This window comes from Petromyzon marinus, chromosome 61 (assembly GCF_048934315.1).
Source record: "Petromyzon marinus isolate PM22_M1 ecotype Great Lakes invasive population chromosome 61, UKy_Petmar_22M1.pri1.0, whole genome shotgun sequence".
Lineage (NCBI taxonomy): Eukaryota > Metazoa > Chordata > Hyperoartia > Petromyzontiformes > Petromyzontidae > Petromyzon > Petromyzon marinus.
The window spans coordinates 6,080,680-6,107,680 of NC_133727.1; the positions used below are offsets into that span (position 1 = coordinate 6,080,680).

The 27,001-nt window shown below is 47.4% G+C and overlaps 1 protein-coding gene across 2 annotated transcripts in view; it reads right to left on the reverse strand.

Annotated features, from left to right (window-relative positions):
• LOC116955738 (transforming growth factor-beta-induced protein ig-h3-like) overlaps positions 1 to 26,761 on the reverse strand; it is a 254,790-nt gene extending 228,029 nt beyond the window's left edge. The window contains exons 1-3 of one of the 2 annotated variants that reach the window (XM_032977008.2): positions 26,580 to 26,761; positions 25,477 to 25,673; positions 4,460 to 4,558 (exon numbers count right to left, since the gene is read on the reverse strand). In XM_032977008.2, the coding sequence (XP_032832899.1) occupies positions 4,460 to 4,558; positions 25,477 to 25,598 (221 nt within the window). In that variant the 5' untranslated portion in view covers positions 25,599 to 25,673; positions 26,580 to 26,761. Of the gene's footprint in view, positions 1 to 4,459; positions 4,559 to 25,476; positions 25,674 to 26,444; positions 26,560 to 26,579 lie in introns of those variants that run through there. The other variant, XM_032977009.2, reaches the window with a different exon arrangement.
• Between the last annotated feature and the right edge of the window lie 240 nt (positions 26,762 to 27,001).

The window sequence follows — 27,001 nt, forward strand, 5'->3', positions numbered from 1 at the left end:
CGGGCAAGGGTTAGGGGGTTGAAGCTGAAGGTGATGAAAACGAGGGCCACGTTTATCCAATGGCGTGAAGGCGGCGACTTGGACTCGCTGGCTTTTTAAACCGTAACCGGGATCTCACTCTGGGCGTGTATGGAAGGGGCAACGCGGAGAGGGGGAGCTGCGGTGGGTTTCAACACAACTTGGCGTGGAATTGTTGATTAAAGCGCCGTCTTGTGGGGATATTTTTAGACGAATATATATCTGTAGGAAAGAAAACAGAAATAAAAACAGACCAAGTGGATTGCTAACCGAATGCGGATATTAACGGCTCGCATCTCTGAGCAGACCACCAGGTCAAATACTCTAAAACGCGTGATGTTCATTCTAAGTGTGGAGGGGAAAACCGAAGGACCAGGGGAAAATTCCACACGATCACGGGAAGAGAGACATGCAAACCCGAATAATGCAGGCGTCAGAGTCGGGATCAAAGCCACGACCTCATCATGTACTGTATACCAGGCAAGGTAGTAATTATCGCGTGTGCAGGCGGTGCAACCACTGGAGGGGGGGAGGAGGGGGTGGAGTGGCACGTGCCCGCCCCCCAATGATCCGATCGAAATCCCTAATTTCGATCGGATCATTGGGGTTTATTAGTAATCAATCGGCATTTTGCGACCCCCACTGCCACTGTGTAGCATATTATTACGTGCCAGGGACTTTATGAGATGATAGGACAATAGTCTGAGTCCATAATTGGCAATAAGTAACGGCAAAGCGGTTATAAGTGACTCACAGAATTGTGCGCAGTTGCGTCTACAGAGTCCACGACTTCCCTGAAGGCATCGACACCTTCAGCGAGCGCGATGGCGATCACACAACGCGGTTAGCAATTCGACCCTCGATCGATGGCCGGGCCATCGCCGCACACGCGTCGGATAAATAGCAAGGGACAAGTCCTTACTTATTACTCACAACTCCTTACTTACTAACAACTCTTTACTAACAACTCCTTACTCACTAACAACTCCTTACTCACTAACAACTCCTTACTCACTAACAACTCCTTACTCACTAACAACTCCTTACTTACTAACAACTCCTTACTAACAACTCCTTACTTACTAACAACTCCTTACTTACTACCTGAAAATCCTGGCTCCAACTATTGGGTGCAAGCGCACCAGGGCACCCCCAATTGGCGCGGTTGGCTAGGTACGTTGCCAAAGAAGTTCAGCATACATACTTACTTACGTACATACAAGGGCCCGTTCGGGGGCAGATCGCGAAGAGCGAGGGTAAAAAAAACACGTAAATGGGTACCTGGTGAGTGCGCAAACACAAGCATCGGGGAGACAAAGGCGGTGCTGGTCACCCACTGCCCCTTGTGGGCCGCTATAGGCGCTCGCGAACAGCGCTTGACCCAACAGTCTATTGAAGGCGTTTGCCTTTGGTAAGCGTGCGCGCGCCTCGTGACGGACAGCGTGGGCTGACTTCTGCCATCGCCAATGCCGCCCATTGCACAATGAGGACGCACGCCAACCACCGCTCTACGCCGCTTGGGCTACGTGCTGCGGTGTTGCCTCGCGATTCACGAACTCGATGGAGTCGCGATTTTTTGTTTGTTTTGGCTGTGCGCGAATCGCATCTGGAACTCTGCACGACTGACTGCGTCGAGAGAGAGAGAGAGAGAACGTGGGTGATGAGATCAAGTGAAGAGAGATAAAGTGACGAGATATAAAGTGATGAGAGATAAAGTGACGAGAGATAAATGATGAGAGATAAAGTGACGAGAGATAAAGTGATGAGAGTTAAAGTGATGAGAGATAAATTGACGAGAGATAAAGTGATGAGAGATAAATTGACGAGAGATAAAGTGACGAGAGATAAAGTGATGAGAGATAAAGTGACGAGAGATAAAGTGATGAGAGATAAATTGACGAGAGATAAAGTGACGAGAGATAAAGTGATGAGAGATAAAGTGACGAGAGATAAAGTGACGAGAGAGATAAAGTGATGAAATATAAAGTGACGAGAGATAAAGCTACGAGAGATAAAGTGACGAGAGATAAAGTGATGAGAGATAAAGTGATGAGAGATAAAGTGATGAGAGATAAAGTGACGAGAGATAAAGTGACGAGAGATAAAGTGACGAGAGATAAAGTGATGAGAGATAAAGTGATGAGAGATAAAGTGATGAGAGATGAAGTGATGAGAGATAAAGTGACGAGAGATAAAGTGACGAGAGATAAAGTGATGAGAGATGAAGTGATGAGAGATAAAGTGGTGAGAGATAAAGTGACGAGAGATAAAATGACGAGAGATAAAGTGACGAGAGATAAAGTGATGAGAGATAAAGTGACGAGAGATAAAGTGACGAGAGATAAAGTGACGAGAGATAAAGAGACGAGAGATAAAGTGATGAGACGCAAGCTAGGTTTACGTTGGCCAATATCATTATCCGTGTAACTTGCCATTCACGAGCTTCCAGAAAACATATCGCTCGCGAATAACGAGGTAGCCACCGAAAATGCCGTCGATCGATTTGACGAAGCAGGATTTCGCGAAACAATTCATCACCGGTTATCGCTGGGCCATCGACACATCATGAAAAATTTACTCAACAAATACTTCATCTCGACGAACTTGCCATTCGCCATTGACGGAGAACGCCGTTTGACTTCAATCACAATGAAACCAATTAGCCGAGCTGTCGTGAGCTGAAGCCATAAATGGGTGCAGTCGAGCACTGAAGGCAGTGAGGAGCTCGCCACCGCGGTGGCTAGGAGATGTTAACTACCTCGCCTGGTATACAGGAGGTCGTGGCGTTCGATCTTGACCCTGACGCCTGCTGTATATTTGGAGTGTGCGTGTCTCTCTCTCTCTCTCTCTCATCATCATCACGGTGGCTATGAGATGTAAACTACCTCGCCTGGTGTACAGGAGATCATGGGTTCGATCCAGACCCTGACGCCTGCTGTATATTTGGAGTTTGCGTGTCTCTCTCTCATCATCATCACGGTGGCTAGGAGATGTTAACTACCTCGCCTGGTGTACAGGAGATCATGGGTTCGATCCCGACCCTGACGCCTGCTGTATATTTGGAGTTTGCGTGTCTCTCTCTCTCATCATCATCACGGTGGCTAGGAGATGTTAACTACCTCGCCTGGTATACAGGAGGTCGTGGGGTTCCATCCTGACCCTGACTCCTGCTGTATAGTTGGATTGTGCGTGTCTCTCTCTCTCTGTCTCTCATCATCACGTCTCAACTTGGCAGCACCTCACATCTCCATCGCGCGCTCAACATCCGCACACATCCACCAAATTCAAAACTTCCTCACTCCAGCCGCTACCTTAGAACCTCATCCATTCATTATTGTCACGTGACGACTCGTCTCTTGCCCCTCTTTCTTCAACCGCCCCCCCACCACCCCTCCCCGAATCCCTCACCTCCAAACTCCAACGTGACCTCCAAACTCCAACGTGACCTCCAAACTCCAACGTGACCTCCAAACCCCAACGTGACCTCCAAACCCCAACGTGACCTCCAAACCCCAACGTGACCTCCAAAACACAACGTGACCTCCAAACTCCAACGTGACCTCCAAACTCCAACGTGACCTCCAAACTCCAACGTGACCTCCAAACCCCAAGGTGACCTCCAAACTCCAACGTGACCTCCAAACCCCAACGTGACCTCCAAACCCCAACGTGACCTCCAAACTCCAACGTGACCTCCAAACCCCAAGGTGACCTCCAAACTCCAACGTGACCTCCAAACGCCAACGTGACCTCCAAACTCCAACGTGACCTCCAAACCCCAACGTGACCTCCAAACGTCAACGTGACCACGGGGAGTGAGCGCGACATACACGCTCCGAATATAAACTAAAAAAACTAAACTTTTTTTACGAGGTTAGGCCCACTGAGCCACATAGCTCTTTATCAGAAACGACCTGGCCACAAATGATGGCTCAACGAAGTGGCTTATCACATGGAAATTTCGAGCAGCTTAATACTCTAAATGCATGTTTCTAAATGTGGAGAGAAACCCCGGAGGGCCTTGAGAAAAAAACCATGAAACCACGGGGAGAACATGCAAACGCCAAATATACAACAGGCATCAACAGTTGGAATCGAACCCACGTACCTTCTGCATACCAGGCGAGGGAGTTAACATCTCACCACCATGCCACCCCTTAACAAACACATTTTACCTTGCGGGGATGTGACCCACAAATCAATTCTGAATCGTAATTCGGGTTTGCGAGAGCCTGCAGCGCGTTACATTCAGACTGGATACGGTTGTTTTTTTTTAGGATCATATTTGCGATGCAAATCAATCCACGCGTTCACAATCGTAAACGCCCAAAACTCTGCGCGCCAACTAATGACCACGCATCCTGTATGTGCGGACGCGGCGGGCTATTTAACGTGTCGCCGCAGCGTTCGCACTCCGCGTCGCCCCACCGAAGCCGCTTACGTGGGCACGTTGCAGATCTTCTTGCGGTACCAGGTCTTGCAGGAGGAGAAGTATCGCTTCTCCGTGCCCTCCATCTCCTGCACGGCGCACATGTTGGGCCTGGCGAAGGGACGGGAGCACACGGCACGAGTCAGCGAGAGGGCAACAACCCCACACCCCACCCCCCACCACCACCGAAGAGGTCGTGGTCACCGGGAGGGACCGTCTTTGCTCGCAAGCTCACGTTTAGTTTGCGCGTTTTTTGCCACAAGTAGCGCGTGCTAAAATGCAGACTTGATGCCTTGCACGAAAACGGTATCCAGTGTTCGGTGTTTGAACATCTTGACGCCTAAATTTTGTTTTGCCCGAAAGGGGGTAAAACCAATCGCTATTTTTTTTGGGGACCATCATTTTGATGATGCTGCCAAAGACAAGGTTCACCGCGGATTATTTGTCCGCTCTCGTAGCCAGCAGCTGAAGATGACCGGCACGATGGTGGGCCACTATGGAGGTGCCGCACAAAAAAAAAGTCGTTGTGGAGCCGGCTGTCGAAGTAGAGGACTTCTATCTGTCGCGAACACCTACGTACAAACCAAAACAGTTGTTATTCTTAGTTCTTTCGGTAAAGTCACGTTGAAGGGAAACAACAAAAATAATAAAATATATATATAAAACAACGCGACTTTACCGAAAGAACTAAGAATATGAATTACTGCAGTCACGAAAGCTTTAAATCAAAATTTAAAACTGTTGTTTTTAATTTTATTTTATGTTCTAGCAGGTAAGGCAGACTGAGCTAGCATATAGCTCTTTTTCAGAAGCGACCTGGCTATCACAAATGACAGCTCAAACGAAGTGGCTCATCACCATCATCATCAGCGTGTGGAAATGTTTAGCAGCCAAATACGCTTGAGCGAACGATGTCGTTTCTAAATGTGGAGGGGGGGAAAAAAAGCGGTAGAACTCGGAGACAAATCCACACGCCCATGGGGAGAGAGAACACACAAACTCCAAACATGAAACAAGCGACAGGGTCGCGATCGAACCCACGACCTCCTATAAACCAGGGGAGGTAGTTACAGTAACATCTCCTCGCCACCGCAGTTCTAAATTGTATATTGCACCGTTAGTTACTTCAATAAAGGAGTAAAAACAGAACTTGTGCAACACAAAATAGCACAACGGGACTGCAATAAACTTGATTTGGAGCCACGTAGAATGAGAATAAAATAATAAAATAATAAAATATAATAACACAATTAAATTCTCACAGTGAGAATTTTCACAGTGAGAATTTTATCGTGTTGTTTTATTTTATTAATTTATTATTTTATTCTCATTCTACGTGACTTTAGCGAAAGAACCAGAGAAGATGAATCCTTGCAGTCACGAAAGCTTTAAATCGAAACTTGATTTGGAGCTTTTGTGACTGCAGGAATTCCTCTTTTGTTTATTTCGGTAAAGGTCACGTAATTTTCCCTTTCTACGTGACTTCACCGAAAGAACCAAAAAGAGCAGGGACTGCAATAGTCCCCATTACCAATAACTGACCCGGGCCAGCTGTCTCAGCGGCAGAGGGAGCGGGGCTCGCGATTGTAAGGTTCGCGAGTTCGCATCCTGGTCTCGGCGGGTGGACCCAGACATTCGTCACTCCATCACGCAAACTCCGGGTCATCCTTGCGGCAGAGGGCTTTTGGCCAACCCGTCGAACAAGGACCGTCGCCGCATGGCGCGCTTTCAGATGCGCTTCTGCGGCCGTCTGGAACGCTCTCCCTTTTTGGTATTAGGAATGCACTTTTATATCGTCGAGATTAAAAATATCACTTCTTCATAACTTCTCTTTGCGCTCAGCTCGTTATCGTCCCACCGCCTCCCTGCACGCCCGAGTAGCGCGGTTGGCTACGTACGTACGGGTTCGAGAGAAGGTTCAGCGTACACGCGTACATACGTGCGCGAGGATCGGATGCACCCTGTGGAAAAGCCAAGCAAACAAGCCTGCACCACCAAACGTCCCGCTTCGCCCACCACAGAATCCCCTGAAGCGCCAATCCTGAGAAGCTCCCCACCCCCCCCCCACCCACCACCACCCTTCACCGTTTGCGCGTCAACTTCCTCGCTTTGTGTTGACGGGGGAAGGCAAGGCAAAGAAGTCGACGCTGGCTTCCGGCGAGGCTCAGAAATCCGAAAGGCGAGCGTGGGCTTAAGAGGCGATGACATCGCTGAGCTCATTCGCTGGCAAGTGGGGGAAGTGAAGCCACATGTCCATGTTAATTACCGGCCCAACAGCAATTGTCGTTTCCCTCTCTCTCTCTCTCGCTCTCTCTCTCTCTTAGTCTTCTTTTTCCAAAGTGTATTCCAATCGGCATCACGTCAACGGAGTCAAGAAAGATTTCCCCTTCCAACGCTCACAAGCTAGAAATACACCACGTTGTGTTTCAGAAAGTGCCCCCAGAAGATGACGTCATATAACGTCTTCTCATGCCCCTTCAGAAGAAGCCGGGCGGTGGTGGTGGCTATGCACGTGGCCGCCTGCAATCCAGCACTGTGTGGCAGGCAGCAGCAGCAAGGGTTTTCTGGATCACCGCAGCACAAATGCTGTGTGAAGTTCGCCTTCCCTCGTCGGCATTAAAAAGGTGACATAACCCTGGTGCACCGGAAGAAGGTTACGGAAAAAAGCGTACATAGACGCCTCTACTTACGAATAATCAACTTACGAACTTTCAGAGATACGAACAAACCTGTCCGTATGTCCAGTTGCCTGATCGGACGAGAGTCGCAAGTTCAACGGCCGCGCAGTAGATGGCATCTACATCTGCAGAACGTGGAGATGCGAGTGGCATCTACATCTGCGGGAGATTATGGAACTTTTTTTAAACGCAATTCCCCGTGTTTAGTGCACATGCCGTGAAACACGTTCAGAATTTGACGGGAGTAAAGTTGGACTCACGAAACAAATCGACTTACGAACCTGACTCCGGAACCTGACTCGTTCGTAAGCAGTACTCCACCTGCTCCGTCCGTTTGGATCCAGGTGCTCCGGTTTCCTCCCACATGCGAGCTGCCCATTCATTGGGCCCCAACAGCATGCTAATATATTAGAGGACTGCTGAGTTTTGGGCAATTCTTGGCACCAACCAGCGAAACCACGCGGCTGCGGCTGCTGCGGCTGCTGTCCTCGAGCCTCTGAGAGAAGGATGCCGATTAATACCGTGCGGTGTCGCGTTACAAGTTGAAATCACGATCGCTGTCATTCACGTGGACTTTCGTATGCGTGCAAAGACTCAACGTTTTACGTGGCCTGCAAAAGATTTTGCGTAGAACCCGGAACTAGCCAAAGTAGAAGGAAAAAAGCAAGTGTATATAATTTAGATTTGAAGCTTTCGTGACTGTTTGCCTCTCTCTCTCTCTCTGTGTCTCACTCTCTGTGTATGTCTTTCTCTCTCTCTCTGTGTCTCTCTTTCTCTCTGTGTATGTCTTTCTCTCTCTGTGTGTGTCTCTCTCTGTATGTCTTTCTCTCTCTGTGTGTGTCTCTCTCTCTGTGTATGTGTCTCTCTACGTGTCTGTGTTTGTCTCTCTCTCTCTCTGCGTGTCTCTCTCTCTCTCTCTGTGTCTCTCTCTCTCTGCGTGTCTCTCTCTCTGTGTATGTGTCTTTCTTTCTCTCTCTGTGTGTGTGTCTCTCTCTCTGTATGTCTTTCTCTCTCTGTGTGTCTCTCTCTGTGTGTATGCCTTTCTCTCTTTCTCTCTGTGTTTGTCTCTCTCTGCGTGTCTCTCTCTCTCAGTCTCTCTCTCTCTGTGTATGTGTCTCTCTCCGTGTCTGTGTTTCTCTCTCTCTCTCTCTGTGTCTCTCTCCGAGCTTGCATTCATTCACACCTGATGACGGTTGCTTGTGTCGCAATCGAAACGTCGTGATTTATTATTTTTTTATCTTATTTCTACGTGACTTTTCCGAAAGAACCAAAGAGTTAGATGTGGATACCCTGGTGACGCGGGAATGGAAAATATAAACAAAAAAAAACTCTCCGGTAGTGTCTTGGCGGCTGCGTCCATCCACAACAGCACCGTACGACGTGTAACGACCCAATGCCCCCTGGTTAAAGTGTACGATGAAGGAGACGTCACGGCGACGATGATGCACTGTGCTGCTACTCTGCTCCTGCTGACGCGGTTGTCTGGCTCGACCACCTGAATGTGACACCGTCAGCTGTTGTCTCTGCGTCTACATCAGCAGCCGTACGACAAGAAGAAGAGGAAGATGATATTGCTAATGGTGGCTGGGCTGAGACCATCATCTCTGTGTGAGTCAACGTAGTTGCGGGGGGGGGGAGGTGTGGTGGAGTTCAAAAGTACTTTGATCGACTTGGCCAGGGAGCAGCAAGGCTCTCAAATGAGGCAAATCCGTGGTTGGTAAAGTACAGGGGGCCATCTGAGAAATAGAGAGTAGGGGAAACCACGGCCACGATCTGGTTCGTCGTAGCTTCATGAAGTTACTGGTGTCTTCATTAGACACCAATAAAATAGAGCACATTATACAATAACGCTATAAAGCATGAATAAGCATATCTGTAATATTGAGGGTAGAAGTCCACGATTAAGACAATGACGATGACAATGAGATGAGGTGGATTTCACCATCAGCTACATGATATTCCAGGACCTCCAAAACCGTGGAATTCATCATCGGATCCATGATATTCTAGGACCTCCAAAACCGTGGGATTCACCATCGGATCCATGATATTCCAGGACCTCCAAAACCGTGGAATTCACCATGGACGTGGTGGATTTCACCATCGGCTACATGATATTCCAGGACCTCCAAAACCGTGGATTTCACCATCGGCGTGGTGGATTTCACCATCGGCTACATGATATTCCAGGACCTCAAAAACCGTGGATTTCACCATCGGCTGCATGATATTCCAGGACCTCCCAAACCGTGGAGTTCACCATCAGCTGGCTCCATAATATTCCGGGACATCCCAAACCGTGGGATTCACCATCGGCTCCATGATATTCTAGGGCCTCCAAAACCGTGGTATTCACCATTAGCTCCATGCAATTCTAGGCCTTCCCAAACTGGGCAATTCACCATCAGCTGGCTCCATGATAATCCAGGGCATCCCAAACCGTGGGAGTAAGACGTTTATTTGCCAGTCCGAGGTTGTGTCCACTGCCACACAGAGCAGAACACCACTCGGGCGATAATCTCCGCTAGATGGATGAGACAACCTCAGCGTTCGTTTCAACGGAACGGCAGCGGTGGATATGCACGTGGCTGCACTGTGTGGAGGCAGCAGCGAGGGTTGGTGGATTGCCACACACTGAGGAAGGTGCCATACACTGGCTCGCCAGGGCAAGGCAGTGCGACAAATGTAGACTAATCTCCATATGGGTTTTTTTCCCCTGGGCACTTCCATTTCCTTCCGCTTAAATTTCGATTTAAAGCTTTCGTGACTGCAAGGATTCATCTTCTTTGGTTCTTTCGGTAAAGTCACGTAAAATAAATTAACACAATAAAAATTATCACGACGTTTCGGCCACAACACAAGCGGCCTTCATCAGGTGAAGGGACGAGACTGTCTGGAGGACAGCGCTGGAGCGAACACAGCCAAGCTCAGACCGCGACCTTTAAGCTGTGAGAGAAGAAACAGAGCGCCTTGACAATGGAATTAGCACTTTAACACAGCCATTTCTGTGACCAGTCACAATTTAATCACTCAGCTATTTCAATGCTAAATTCTATGCTAATTCCTTTGTCAAGGCGCTCTGTTTCTTCTCACACAGCTCAAAGGTCGCGGTCTGAGCTTGGCTTTGTTCGCTCCAGCGCTGTCCTCCAGACAGTCTCGTCCCCTTCACCTGATCAAAGGCCGCTTGTGTTGTGGCCGAAAACGTCGTGAGAATTTTTATTGCGTTATCTTATTTTACGTGACTTTACCGAAAGAACCAAAGAAGACGATTCCTTCCACTTGTTAAACATCCAGCAATGCTGTTCGGTCAAATTCGCAAGCGGGCAGTCACAACCGGGGCGTTCCAGCCGCGAGACCCTCCACTTACCCGGTGGTGGCCCCGCGTGTCAATCCACCTGGGGACTCCGCACTCCGCAAACGAGAGAAGCCTGCAAGTGGCGTGCCATGCACCGGTTTTGCCGTTTCGATGCGCGCTCTTGCACGTGCCGCGGACCAGCGGGGTCAGAGGGCAACCGCTGGGACGGGGTGGGAGGGAGGGAGGGAGGGAGGGGGGCACGGCCACTCACCACGAGAGAGCAGCGCCCCACCTACTCCAACCTCCCCCACCCCCCGAGGCCCCCCCCCTCTCCTACCCTGCTCACCCTCACCCCACGAACGCCCCCGCTCACCCCCAGGGGGGTTCCGTGCTCTGTGCACTAAAAGCCCCTCCCCCTCCTCATCACCCCCCTCTCTCTCCTCTCCACCCACCTGTCCCGGAATGCGTGGGGTTTGTGGTTGAAATATTAGCGATAGATAGCGGAACCTATCTTCATATATATATAAAAGAGCAAAGTCGTGATTACGTGTGTCTGTTCAAACATGTTTAGCGTACTTCCCGACATGCAACAAACTTGAAATTAGCCATGTGGGTACATTCCAGACTGTACACCATGCAAAAATTATAAAAAATACACTTTAGTTTTTTTTAGGGGGGGGGGGAGCTCAATAATGCATTTTTTTTTGCACGGCAAGTGAGCGGTGACGTCAAATCTCTCACGTGACCCTCCCAATGTGGAAGCGGCGTAACGCATTGTAGTGTAGTGGGTAGCGCGAACGCGGCGACCCGGGGTTCGATTCCCGCTCACGGCCACCACCGGTGACGATTATTTGAACCGGTCCCGGGCCTCCCCTACGTCGACTCGGCCTCAAAACGAGTAACTGCCGTTGTGTGTGAACATCGCCACTGGGGAGACAAAGGCGGCCGGGCGTGGTAGATCCAAGTCCCGGGCGAAGCCGGGTAGTACAGCTAGTTCTCTATATGCAGCTCAGTTCCAACAGAAATCTAAAGCTAAACGGCGCGGATGTCACCAGATGCGAACGATGATATACTGCGGGTTAGGAAAATCGAAGAGCGGAGGAGGGCTTCTCTGTTGTATAAACTCGAAGCAAAAGGCAGCAGTTTCCGACGTTGAGAAATAAATGGACGCAGGGGAAACTTTCCAGCTGAATTCATCACATCTACGCCGGTGAAACATTTGTTTAGATACCCTTTAAACTAAATTAAACAATTTTAGTCTTTTTTTTACCCAGGTTAGGCCCACTGATGCTTATACAGCTCTTTTTCAGAAGCGACCTGGCCATCACACACGATAGCTCAACGAAGTGGCTTCACACGTGGACATTTATAGCAGCTAAATGCATGTTGATTATAAATGTGGAGGGGAAAACCGGAGGACACGGAGAAAAATCCACGCGTCCACGGGGAGAGAGAGAGACACTGCAAACTCCAAATATACAGCAACAGGCATCGTCAGGGTCTGGATCGAACCCATCATCTCCTGCATACCTGGCGAGGTAGTTAACATCTCCTAGCCACCGTGATGATGATGATGAGAGAGAGAGAGACACGCAAACTCAAAATATACAGCAGGCATCGTCAGGGTCGGGATCGAACCCACGACTTCCTGCATACCAGGCGAGGTAGTTAACATCTTCTAGCCACCGTGATGATGATGAGAGAGAGAGAGACGCAAACTACAAATATACAGCAGGCATCGTCAGGGTCGGGATCGAACCCACGACATCCTGCATACCAGGCGAGGTAGTTAACATCTCCTAGCCACCGTGATGATGATGAGAGAGAGAGAGAGACACGCAAACTCCAAATATACAGCAGGCATCGCCAGGGTCGGGATCTAACCCACGACCTCCTGCATACCAGGCGAGGTAGTTAACATCTCCTCGCCACCGTGATGATGATGAGAGAGAGAGAGAGACACGCAAACTCCAAATAAACAGCAGCAGGCATCGTCAGGGTCGGGATCGAACCCACGACCTCCTGCATACCAGGCGAGGTAGTTAACATCTCCTGGCCACCGTGATGATGATGAGAGAGAGAGAGACACGCAAACTCCAAATAAACAGCAGGCATCGTCAGGGTCGGGATCTATCCCACGACCTCCTGCATACCAGGCGAGGTAGTTAACATCTCCTGGCCACCGTGGCGTGCCTTCAAAATGAATCGATCTCAATAAAATGAACATTCCATCCATATGAAAGTATAATTATATAATTCTCTATAGGTGGGAGTTCTAGAGACCGCCATGCCGCGTCTCGTTCTGCAAGAGCGACCCAGGCTCACCAACAAATGGTTTCACGAAATATTTAAGTTTGGCAAGGAGGTAAACATGAATCAGAACGCAAAGAAAAAAAAAACGCCGATCGCACCGCTTGAGAAATCCACGAGCAATTAGTCCACTGCCAACGATTGCCTCGAGTTTGATTTATTTCGTGTGCACACATACCTGGGCCGATATGCGTTTGGCACGCGATATTCCGTGACGATCAGCAGACATCATAAGTAACTATCGCCTTCAGTTTAAAACGCTGGTGTGGCATATCTTGTTTTTGTTGACTCTCAAACCACTTCGGACGCCAATCTCACCCGAACGGATCAGACTCCTCTGGCAAGTCCGTGAGAGACCCACACACGATCGTTCATCACTTCTTTGTGGAACCGTTTCAGACTTCTAAGAGCTTCTGTAAACAGATCCTTGACCGGAGTAAGGCTTTAATGTCATATCACCACAGCGGGGTCGCCATAAAAATGAGATGTTAACTACCTCGCCTGGTATGCAAGAGGTCGTGGGTTCGATCCCAACCCTGACGATGCCTGCTGTATATTTGGAGTTTGCGTGTCTCTCTCTCTGTCTCTCATCACCATCAAGGTGGCTAGGAGATGTTAACTACCTCGCCTGGTATACAGGAGGTCGTGGGTTCGATCCCGATCCTTACGATGCCTGCTGTATATTTGGAGTTTGCGTGTCTCTCTCTCTCTCATTACCATCACGGTGGCTAGGAGATGTTGACTACCTCGCCTGGTATACAGGAGGTCGTGGGTTCGATCCCGATCCTGACGATGCCTGCTGTATATTTGGAGTTTGCGTGTCTCTCTCTCAAACTCTAGAGAGTTCGAGAGAGCAACTCTAGAAGTCGGGGAGAGCACAGACGGTGCAGGAGCACAGCGCGTGGAGTTATTTCGTGCAATCTCCAGTGTGGCCCAGATGTCTTGCGATCCCCAATTAATTGACCCCTACTCTTTGGTTCTATTGGGTAAAGTCACGTAGGTAAAAAATGAAATAACAAAAATCACGACGTTTCGGCCACAACACAAGCGGCCTTCATCAGGTGAAGGGACGAGACTGTCTGGAGGACAGCGCTGTCAAAGATCCATAGACTCACACAGAGACCCGTAGACTCACACAGAGACACATAGACTCACACAGAGACCCATAGACTCACACAGAGACCAATAGACTGACACAGAGACCCATAGACTCACACAGAGACCCATAGACTCACACAGAGACCCATAGACTCACACAGAGACCCATAGACTCACACAGAGACCAATAGACTCACACAGAGACCAATAGACTGACACAGAGACCCATAGACTCACACAGAGACCCATAGACTCTCACAGAGACACATAGACTCACACAGAGATCATAGACTCACACAGAGACCCACAGACTGACACAGAGACCCATAGACTCACGCAGAGACACATAGACTCACACAGAGACCAATAGACTGACACAGAGACCCATAGACTCACACAGAGACCCATAGACTGACACAGAGACCCGTAGACTCACGCAGAGACCCATAGACTGACACAGAGACCCATAGACTGACACAGAGACCCATAGACTCACAAAGAGACCCATAGATTCACACAAAGACCCGTAGACTCATACAGAGACACACAGACTCACACAGAGACCCGTAGACTCACACAGAGACCCGTAGACTCACACAGAGACACATAGACTCACACAGAGACCCGTAGACTCACACAGAGACACATAGACTCACACAGAGACCCGTAGACTCATACAGAGACACACAGACTCAAGGTTGGCTACGTACGGTGCGAAAGAAGAACACAAAAACAAAGCCCCCAATAAAGCCTTAACAGACTGTTGGGGCAAGTGTTGTTAGCGAGCACCTACAAAGGCCGACACGGCACACGAGGGGGTGGATCCACGTGTGTGTATGCACATACGTGTGTGCGTAAATATATTTTTTATTATTACACACACGCACACGTGTGTGCATACACACACACACAAACGTGTGTGCATACACACACACACAAACGTGTGTGCATACACACACACACAAACGTGTGTGTGTGTCACGTCTAAACGCGTCTGGTTGGCTCCACGCCACCACGTGAAGCCGCGCTCGATTTTAGCTGGGGGGGGGGGGGGGGTTGGGCTTAACGCGGCACTCCACGCATGCCGGTGGATATTTTTTTTATTTTAAATAATGATTAGCACGTTGCGCAAACGTTCCGAGGACTTTCTCGTCGTGGACACGTGAAAACGATTTGATGATGATACTGATGATGATGATCAGGAGCGCACGTGCGCTCGACGTGGCGTTTGACACAGCTGTAGGACACCTCCACTGTGGAACTTCAACAGTGGTTCTTAAACTTTACCGCAGCCTTGCACCCTCTTTGGATCGCAATCGTTAAGACAATGCATGATATTAATAAATGCATCGGGGGCTGATGAAACAAAGCGAGTTGTTGCAGGCACGTGCTTAGTTTGTGTTTCGATGATTTACCGTCTAAATAAGTAATATTTTTTTTAATTCTTTTTTTTAAAACACGCTTTAATTAAATGTACCGTACTAGTAATGGAAGAACTCCACGACTCCAGGAAGTGGCCCCCGAAGCTTGCCGTAATTTAAGGGGACCGTGACCAATTACAGCCAACGTCAGTTGAGCGTGGACAATTAGACCCAAGGCGAAACATAAAATATAAAAAAGAATGTTAAAAAATATATATATATTTTTTTCATGATAGAATATAGTATTGTCATCAGTATCACGTAAGTATGCCAAGTTTCCAGTCGATACCACATTGGGAATTGTGTTAAAATTGAGTTACAAGATTTGAGGATGCGACAACAGACCGAGTGAGTTAATAAAAAAGCGTGTAAATAAAATAATAATAATAAAAAGATCTGGCTTTGTCTCGCATCACCCACGGGGTGCGTGTACCCCAGTTTAGGACGAAGCGCTGAACCAGAGTCCAGACTCGGTCGATTTAACAAACAAACAAAAAAGTATCAAGTTTTGGTTTGTCATGTTCAAGCAGGCACGGCGCTATTTAATAACTCCCGATCCCCCCCAACTTAAAGCACTGCCACGCTAATTATATATATAATTTTTTAACAGGCAGCTGGTGGGATTACTTTTTGAGCGTTGCATATTTCTGGTCTTGTGAAACCACGTGAGAACTCAACAGGGGCCGTCCATGAATGAGGATAATCAAGATGTTGATGTGACTCGATCACATCAACACTTCTTTATGACCCTTGGGCTACACCCATTTCAAACCTTTTAAAACAGTCTGCATCAGCAGCAGGCCATGCTTTCCCACCTGATGACGGACGCTTGTGTTGCGCCCGAAACGTCGTGATGTATTTCATTTTATACCTACGTGACTTTACCGAAAGAACCAAAGAGTTATGGCTGTTAGCGAGCAGCACCTATAAAGATCGACGAGGGCAACACGAGGTGGTGGGTGGCCAGCACCACGCCGTGGCCGTCTTTGTCTCCCCAGTGGCGATGTTTACACACACCGCACGCACGTACTCATTTGAGGCTGGGTGGACCTTGAGCAGGCCCAGAACCGGTTGAGATGAAAAAACAAATATTTGACGCCGCTGGTAATGAAGTCTGGTCGCCGGGTTTGCAGCGCGGCGCTCTAACTATTACGCCATCACCACTTTGTGTAACGAGCGCGCACACACACACACAAACACAAAGACAAAGATCTGGTACGCTGCTGCCACTGCCAAGGACAAGAGCAGACTGCAGCGTATCGTCCACGCTGCTGAGAAGGTGATTGCCTGCAAGCTACCAACCCTCGAGGACCTGCACACCACGAGGAGCATGAGGCGAGCGAGGAAGATTTGTGGCCGATTCCTCCCACCGTGGACACTCTCTGTTCCAGCTACTCCCCTCCGGCAGAAGGCTGCGGTCCGTCAGGACCAAAACCTCACGCCACAAAAACAGTTTCTTCCCATCTGCTGCTGGCCTCTTCAACAAGGCCAAGGGCTTACACTGACTTGAACATTTTATCTACAAAATGACACTATGTTACCCTATTTGTATTTTTTGTATTTTTAGATTGTAATTTATAGCTACTTTATATTCAATATTTATTCAAAATTTTACATACTTTAGCCCCTTAGTGTCAGTTAGACTTTGTACCTTTAGTATAGTTTAGACTTGTATACCACTTATTTTAGATTTAAGTTTACTATATGTTGAATGTATGCACCTTCCTGCCAAAGTAAATTCCTTGTCTGTGCGAACTTTCATGGCGAATAAAACCCCTTTCTGATTCTGATTCATATAGCCTTAACAGACTGTAGGGGCAAGTGCTGTTAGCGAGCACCTATGAAGGCCGGAACGGTACACGAGGGGATGGGTGGCCAGCACCACGCCCGACCGCCTTTGTCTCCCTAGTGGCAATGTTTACACCGCACCAGGTACTCATTTGAGGCTGAGTCGACCTAGGGGACCGGTTCAGATAATCGTCACTGGTGTTGGCCGTGAGCGGGAATCGAACCCGGGTCGCCGGGTTCATAGCGCGGCGCGCTAACCGCTACACTATCGCTCCCCCCACACACACAGACACACGTGCGCACACACAGGAAGGGTGGTTGTAAGGGTAATTCAAGGCATTTTAAAACAAATAACGTTTTGTTTTTCCGGGCACTGCCCTAAAAACATATGATTTAATGTTTTTTTTTTCTCTCGCAGGAACTAATTTTTTTCCCCCAGAAACGATCATTAAGTAACGTCTGGACCGGGTATATATATTTTTGTTTTACTCTGTTCGCAAATACACACATCTGGCCGTCGTCAGGCACTAGGGCACACTAACCTATCCAGGTTTGTGGAGCGATTAAAGTTTGAGGATAATCAAGTGTACTTTATCTTTTTAGCGACCACCCAACACCAGCCTTTTCCACCCATCATCCCCAACCGATGCACATCTTCGCCGCACATGATTTCCAGTGGCTCTAAAAGAAAATTAGAGAGGCCAGCACATCGCAAGAAAAGTCACCTGGCTACTCAGACAGTTTCGTAACGCACGGTCGGGCGATATTACTTCAAATAAAACGTGTTTCTCATATGTGTAGGGAAACCCTAGTTTGATTAAACTTAGATATTGCAATGGAGGAGAACACTCTTTGGTGGACTTTAAGGCTCGAGTGGAATGTTTCGTTACTTGAATTGCTCAATATCTGAGAGATATTAACAAGGAAAAAAAATAAAATAAAAACGCAATAAACGTGGAGGCATGCCTGTGGTGCGGGTGTGGATCGCGTTCAACTTGAGTTGCATTTATTTCACCGGCAATTCGTCGGACACGAAGCAAACCCGAAGGCAGGGAGGGTTACACGACATTCAAACGACACAGAGGAGAAGTCAGTCGTTGTAGACGTGCAATAAGGCAGACGGAGGGGGGGGGGGAAGGAAATCTTATTATTTTTTTTAATTAAGTGGGTGTAATTTGTAACAGACGATACATAAATACCACTGTGAGTCGTTTAAACTGTGCAATGAATTTAAAAACAAACAAACTCGCACATAATTGCGTGGTCGGGCTGAAAAAAACACGGCCACATCATGGAATTAACTAATGTCAATATTACAAATATATATATATTTTTTCGTATATGGCCCCGTGGTCCCGAATAAACGGAAGTCAAAATCGTCATTTACAAATTTATTTTTGGCGACTCCGTCCCACCTGGCGTGGATCGTTCTGTTGTCGTGTCGTTCAAGAGCAGCGAGGAGAACGAATGCGCACAGGAGCTGAACAAGCGAATGCACTCCATGCTCGGGTATGGGCAGGATCGTAATAAGTCTTATCCAAAGCTGCTCAAACTGCCGACACGACTAAAGTCTTTCGGTAAAGTCACGTTTTATTATTTTGTTGTTTCCCTTCAACGTGATTTACCGAAAGACTTTAGTCGTGTCGGCATATGAATATGAATTACTGCGGTCACGAAAGTTTTAAATACAATTTTTACGACTGAAGTCCTTTATTTAAAGCTTTCGTGACTGCAGTGAGTCATATTCTTGGCTCTTTCGGTAAAGTCACGTTGAAGGGAAACAATAAAATAATAATAATATATATAAAACAATTTATTTTATTGTTTCCCTTCAACGTGACTTTACCGAAAGAGCTAAGAATATGAATTACTGCAGTCACGAAAGCTTTAAATCAAAATTTGCTCTCTCTTATGTTCATTATTATTTGTGACCTACCAATGTCTTGCAGCCAGGATCAATCGATGACAATCCTATTACCCGCAGATATTTAACAGATGAGATGCGTTGCACCGTTAATTCCTCCTGTTTTTATAATAATTATCTTGTCCGTATCCATCTGTGCAGATAGGTTTTTTTTTGTGGTTAAGCCATAGTCCCCACATACCGCTCGTCTCAATGCGGATAAGAGGAGTGGCGACCCACTACTCTGTAGAGTAACATTGGTATTAACGCTTGTTACATTATAAACAGCGCATTGAAAACGCGTACTATTTTATGTACTGTTTAGAAAGTGTGTTCACAAATCCACACGGAGAAACACGATGATTGACAGAGGAGTGTAAATTGTTTTTTTAGATAGTGTCTTTATATAGAGGTACTGCAGGTAAGTAGTTTTCAGTTTTAAAGGCGTACTCTTAGGTTTTTTCGGTAAAGTCACGTAGGCAAAATAAAATAAAACAACTAAATTAAATTAAATCACGACGTTTCGGAGGCAACACAAGCTTCCGTCTTCAAGTGGAATAGTCACAGCAGAATATCTGTGTCAAGATATTCTGTGTCAAGATATTCTGCTGTGACTATTCCACCTGAAGACGGAAGCTTGTGTTGCCTCCGAAACGTCGTGATTTAATTTAATTTATTTTTTTCTTTTATTTTATTTTACCAACGTGACTTTACCGAAAAAACCAAAGAGTATGAATCCTTGCAGTCACGAAAGCTTCAAATCTAGAATGAATTTAAAGGCGTAGTTTAACAAGACAACACTTGCCACCATCCTTTCAAACCCATTGGTGATAAAGGAGCAAAATTTATTTTCCATTCTAATATAATGCCTATATTATATTATAATGTTCATGTTTATATTATATGATGTTTATATTCTATTATAATGTTTATATTCTAATATAATGTTTATGTTATATTATAATGTTTATATAATAATATAATGTTATATTATAATATAATGTTTATGTTCTAATATAATGTTTATGTAATAATATGTTTATATTCTATTATAATGTTTATATTCTAATATAATGTTTATATTATAATATAATGTTTATATAATATAATGTTTATATTTTATTGTTTTTATTCTAATATAATGTTTATATTATAATATAATGTTTATATTTTATTGGAATGTTTATTTTATATTAGAATGTTTATATTATAAAATAATGTTTATATTATAATATAATGTTTATTTTATAATATAATGTTTATTTTATAATATAATGTTTATTTTATATTAGAATGCTTATATTATAAAATAATGTTTATATTATAATATAATGTTTATATTATAATGTTTATATTATAATATAATGTTTATTTTATATTAAAATGTTTATATTATAAAATAATGTTTATATTATAATATAATGTTCATATTATAATATAATGTTTATATTATAATATAGAGCTGAACATTATATTATAATATAATGTTTATATTATAATATAATGTTTATTTTATATTAGAATGTTTATATTATAAAATAATGTTTATATTATAATATAATGTTTATATTATAATATAATGTTTATTTTATATTAGAATGTTTATATTATAAAATAATGTTTATATTATAATATAATGTTCATATTATAATATAATGTTTATATTATAATATAATGTTTATTATTAGAATGTTTATATTATAATATAATGTTTATATTATAATATAATGTTTATACAAGAGCCAGGGCCTTGCGGGCCCCTGGGGTCTCGCCACAAGGTTCATTAATTGTCAAATAAAGGGCAAGTGGCATATTGCTGATGGGTAAAATGAGTAATAATCTTTATTTGTAGTGGAGGAATCCTATGAGCCCTATGAATTGTATTGTTTAATATTTTTATTATTTTATTGTTTCCCTTCTACGTGACTTTACCGAAAGAACCAAGAATATGATCTCTATGAAGTTATTTTTTCACAGATGTCGGGTAACAGAACCACTCAGGCCCACTCGCTCCCCATTACCTCCATCTCCCTTCTCTCCCTCTCCTCCCTCTCCTCCTCCACCTCCCTCCCTCCCTCCTTCAACTTTCTCCCTCCACCCTCCCTTCCCCTCCGTCCCACTCACCTCTCTCTTTCTCTCTCTCATTCGCTCTACTCCCTTAGCTCCTTCACCTCACCTCCCTCGCTCCACACCCCCTTCCATCCCATCCCCCCACCCCTTCTGCTCTCGGTCTGCCGCCAGCTTCCCCACCACTTTCCCCGTCACCGCTGCCACCCTCCACACCCCGCTCCTGACCTCACATCCCACCGCTCCCTCCACGTCCTCGTGCTCCATCCGCCACTCCCATCCTCCATCCTCTCTGCCACCTCTCGTAACTTAAAGCCCTCTCTGGGTGGGTGAAGGATGGGGGGGGGGCTCAACACCTCCGCCCCCGCTACTGAAGACTCGGCACGCCCTGTAGACATCCTTAACACATCACGGGTCCCTTTTAGTTTGTTTTGCTAGGATGAAAGTGCGACGCGAAAAAAACAAATCGGAATGGTCTTCTTTGGTTCTTTCGGTAAAGTCACCACGTAGAATGAGAATAAAATAATAAATTGATCAAATAAAATAACACAATAATATTCTCACGACGTTTCGGCCACAACACAAGCGGCCTTCATCAGGTGAAGGGACGAGACTGTCTGGTAGGACAGCGCTGGAGTGAAAAAAGCCACGTTCAGATCACGACCTTTAAGCTGTGTCAGAAGAAACAAAGCGCCTTGACAAAGGAATTAGCATATAATTTAGTATTGAAATGCCCGAGTGATTAGCTTGTGACTGGTCACAGAAATGACTATGTTAAAGTTAAAGCATACACATCCGCAGAGGCACCCCTTGACAAAAAAATTAAATCGGAATGGGTTTCGTTCGTCTTATTCTGCTTTCGGACGGCATCGTGAAAAGCAACAGTTTTGATTGTTTTTCTTCACGATCGTCGTGAATGTATGCAAAGGTTCCTTATCCAGTCCAATGATGCGGTTGACGCGGTGTGGATGTCGGCGATAACGCCAAGGCTGTGCATGAATGGAGTTACGGAGCATGTATCGGTGATGTGCTTAATTTTTTGTGCAAACTCCACAAGTCGCAGTTGAGCGTTTTCCTTGATTCCTTGCGAACGGTGCCTATTATGGCGTTTTAAAATCCTATTGTTTTGTTTCTCAAACAAAGGGGGGAAAAAAACCTACTCCGAATTTCTCATGTGTTGAAACTTTTTGTTAGCATAAATTTTGATTTAAAGCTTTCGTGACTGCAGTGATTCATATTCTTGGTTCTTTCGGTAAAGTCACGTTGAAGGGAAACAATAAAATAATAAAAATATAAATTAAACAATAAAATTCTCACGACGTTTCGACTGCAACACAAGCAGTCATCATCAGGTGTTAAAACCAACGGCAAGAAACATTTGAAAGAAGTGGCGGTTTGTATTTATTTATTTACTTTTTAAAACGTTAGCACCGCGGATAGCGATTTGACAGTTTGTTTAGATGGACGAGTCCATCTATGTTCGGAAAAGAGGAGGGGGGAGACGAAAAATTAATGTATGCTGTCTGAAAGCCACCGTTAGCTTGAACGATCAATTAAGACCCGAAATGGTTTATCAAATCCTTCCAATGATTGCTAAGCCAGAATCCATCTTCTCGGTTGAAATTGTCTCTGTGTTTGGTTAGCATGTTAACATTGACAGTTAACACGTTAACATGATTCTCGGGTGGCGTCTCCTCTCCTCTGTTTGTTCGTTATTGTGCCCACTCCGATCGACTCTCATCTGGCCCCCTCCCCGTGTCCCCGCCGTCTCTCATCCGTAAACAAAAGAGCTTCGTAGCTCATCGGATTCCTCCTTGTGCAGTCTAAAACAAAGATCCCGGTCTTGATTCGAAGCTTTCGTCACTGCAGGAATCCATCACTCTTTGGTTCTTTCGGTAAAGTCACGTGGGTAGAAAATAAAATAAACCACGACGTTTCGATCGCAACACACAAGCGGCCGTCCTCAGGCGGAAAAAAAAATATAATCGAACAGTGGAACTGCCGAACCAGCGAGAGAGCTGTTACAACAACAAGGAGGTTTTTTTTACGTGGCGATGGCCAAGCAAGCGGGGGTCTGAGCTGGAAAAGGAATTCCATCCCCGGACGCAAGCACATCAGTTGTGTTCATGGGGGAGATTAGGGAGAGAGGGATTAGGTTAGGGAGATTAGCATGAAATGAGCTTCCGTTGCCGCATAAGAGTAACGTCCCCGCATATGCGCACAACAGCAGTGTTAATGAGAGATTAGCACCATGAAAGCGCAATCCAAAGGACGTGTAATCATGAGAGATGCAACCTCCCTCCCCACCCTCCCCCACAATTCCAAGCTTCTCTCTCTCTCTCTGTGTGTGCCACCAACCCTCTTTCCTTGACGCGATGACACACGGGCACATTCCGTCTTTGCTCTGTGCTGTTGAGCTGTTATCGCGTTTCGTGTCTCTCCGTTCTCACCCCTGACGCTGTTGAGTCACATGCCTCCTCGTGGCTCCGTTCCTTGTTGTGCGTAACCTACCTTATTGTGGCCCATCTCTATCTCTCGTGACCCGTTCATTCATTCGCACGGTATCTCTATCGCTCACAAAGACAAAGATCCCCCGCATAGCCTTGCCAGACTGTAGGGGCAAGTGCAATAAGCGAGGAGCACCCTATGAAGGCCGGCACGGCACACGAGGGGGGTGGGTGGCCAGCAACCACGCCCGGGCCGCCTTTGTCTCCCCCAGTGAAGATGTTTATCGCACACCGCACCGGGTACTCATTTGAGGCTGAGTCGACCTAGGGGAGGCCCAGGACCGGGCTCAGATAACCGCCACCGGTGTTTGGCCGCGAGAGGGAATCGAACCCGGGTGGCGGCGGGTTCCGTAGCGCAGCGTAGCGCTAACCGCTACACCACCGCTCCCCGCACACGCACGCCCGGGGTATCCCTGATTTGTCAAATGTTCCACCCCCAATCCCCCCATAGAGTTGCGCATTGCGAGTTGACTTCACCCGCAAGCACTTGGTAAACGCACGCACGCACGCGCGCACGCACGCACCATTCCGTTCGCTCGCCTGCGAATTGAATGGTGCTCGATGCGAAATTGAGACGAAATTATCCGTCCCCCTCTGTTGTCGCCTTCCTCTGAATGCTGGGGACCCAAACGCTGTGAGCGAGCACCTTGATTAGAAGCTGCTGGGGCGGCTAGCAAGCGCATCCGGTCCCCCCTCTAATCTCCCCAACGCCGATGTTCTTACACACACCGCGTCTAAGTCTGAGTCGACCTAGGGGAGGCCCGGGACCGGCGCAGAGAATCGTCAACGGCGTTCGGCGGTGAGCGGGAATGGAACTCTCTACTGGAGGAATCTGATGAGCTGTAAAGCCCTTTTTTTCACGCATGTCCAGTAGGGGCACGGGGTCAGAACGTTACAACAACAAACACAACACAAATAATATGATGGAAGTGCAAAGTATCGGATAGGTAAAAAAATCACTCAAATATATTTGTTTTGTTGTACCAGGTATAGCCCACTGAGATACGCGTTTCTTTATTAGACACACCACTTACAAACACCCCAAAGACAAATATCCCCCGTGTAGCCATTAACAGACTGTTGGGGCAAGTGCTGTTCGCGAGCACAGACACACCACCCACGCACACACACACCCCACTCACACACACACACCCCACACACACACACATCCTACTCACACACCCCACACACACACACATCCTACTCACACACCCCACACACACACACATCCTACTCACACACACCACACGCACACCCCACACACCCCACACACCACACACACCCCACACACCACACACACCCCGCACACCACACACACCCCACACACACAACACACACACACACACCCCACACACACACACACCCCACACACACACCCCACACACACCCCACACACACCCCACACACACCCCACACACACACACACCCCCCACACACACACCCCACACACACCACACACACCCCACATCACACACACACACACACACCCCACACACACCCCACACACACCCCACACACACCCCACACACACACCCCACACACACACCCCACACACACACACCCCACACACACCCCACACACCCCACACACACCCCACACACACACCACACACACAACACACACCCCACACACACCCCACACACCCCACACACACCCCCCACACACACACAACACACACCACACACACAACACACACCACACACACACCCCACACACACCCCACACACACCCCACACACACACCCCACACACACACCCCACACACACACACCCCACACACCCCACACACCCCACACACACCCCACACACACACAACACACACCACACACACAACACACACCACACACACACCCCACATTATAACCCTCCCCCCACCACCCGTCCAATACTGAAGTGCAGGGGAGGGCTTCTCAGAAGTTTGCTCTCCGCTACCTTTTCCGGCACCACCACCACCACCACTCACCCCTCGGAGCGACCGCGGATGCGACTGTGCAACAGCAGACGATTGAAGTAGGAGTTCGCGTCCACAGCATGGTGAGCCATGAGAAGGGCCAGCCAGCCCGCCACCCACACCATCGTAATCATGCCCGCTCCGGTAACCTCCTCCTCCTCCTCCTCGCTGAGCGGCCCACTCGAGTTCTTCCTCGCGGCCTGAAGCTACTGCAATCGACAGAGGATATGCTGTTTTTTAAGTTTTTTGCAGATTTGATTGGAGTTTTGAATGAACGTGTTGAGGAGCGTGGTGCGCGCGCGCGTGTGTGGTGTGCGTGTGTGGTGTGTGTGATGGGGTGAGTTGGGGTGAGTGTGAGTGTGGTGTGTGTGAGTGTAGTGTGTGTGAGTGTGGTGTGTGTGAGTGTGGTGTGTGTGTGGGGTGTGTGAGTGGGGTGTGTGTGTGTGAGTTTGGTGTGTGTGGTGTGTGTGTGGTGTGTGTGAGTGTAGTGTGTGTGAGTGTGGTGTGTGTGAGTGTGGTGTGTGAGTGGGGTGTGTGTGTGTGAGTTTGGTGTGTGTGTGGTGTGTGTGAGTGGGGTGTGTGTGAGTGTGGTGTATGTGAGTGTGGTGTGTGTGAGTGTGGGGTGTGTGAGTTTGGTGTGTGTGTGTGTGGTGTGTGTGAGTGGGGTGTGTGTGAGTGTGGTGTGTGTGTGGTGTGTGTGAGTTTGGTTTGTGTGTGTGTGGTGTGTGTGCGTGTGTGGTGTGTGTGATGGGGTGAGTGTGAGTGTGGTGTGTGTGTGTGGTGTGTGTGTGTGTGTGGTATGTGTGTGAGTTTGGTGTGTGTGGGGTGTGTGTGAGTGTGGTGTGTGAGTGGGGTGTGTGTGTGAGAGTTTGGTGTGTGTGAGTGGGGTGTGTGTGAGTGTGGTGTGTGTGGTGTGTGTGAGTGTGGTGTGTGTGTGTGTGTGGTGTGTGTGTGTGGTGTGTATGTGTGCGTATAATCACTTGTGGTGGTTGTGGTTGTTACGATTTAGCGCGAGCGGAAAATTAGGAGTAAATTGGGGCACATGCAGACGGTGTGTGTGAGTGTGGTGTGTTTCGGCGTGTGTGTGAGGATGTCTATCAAAGATTCACACGTACTGGGTTGGGTGGCTGTCCTGTAGTGGAGGGGATGGATGATGATGATGATGGTCGTGGTGGCTGTGTTGCGTTCTTATAGCTGGCGGTGGGGCGGGGGGGGGTGGGGGAACGAACGCTGACTTTTGGGGTTAAACACTCCTTCAACTTCGCATGAGAGGAGCGATGCCCACGGATGATGCGGGGATTGATTGCAGGGGTTTATAATGGCCAGGGAGCGGTGGGCGTGTGAGGGATGTGGGGGGGGGGGGTACGAGGCGGTTGCAGTCGGGAGGAGCGGTGGCGCAGTGGTTAGCGCTGCGTCACCGAGTCTCGCTCACGTGACACAACACACCTGTTCCTTGGTTGGCTTCTCTCTGGGTCGACTAAGCCTCTCCCCCCCCCCCCAAAAAAAAAAAATTGTAGCTCCGATTAGCAACGGTTTG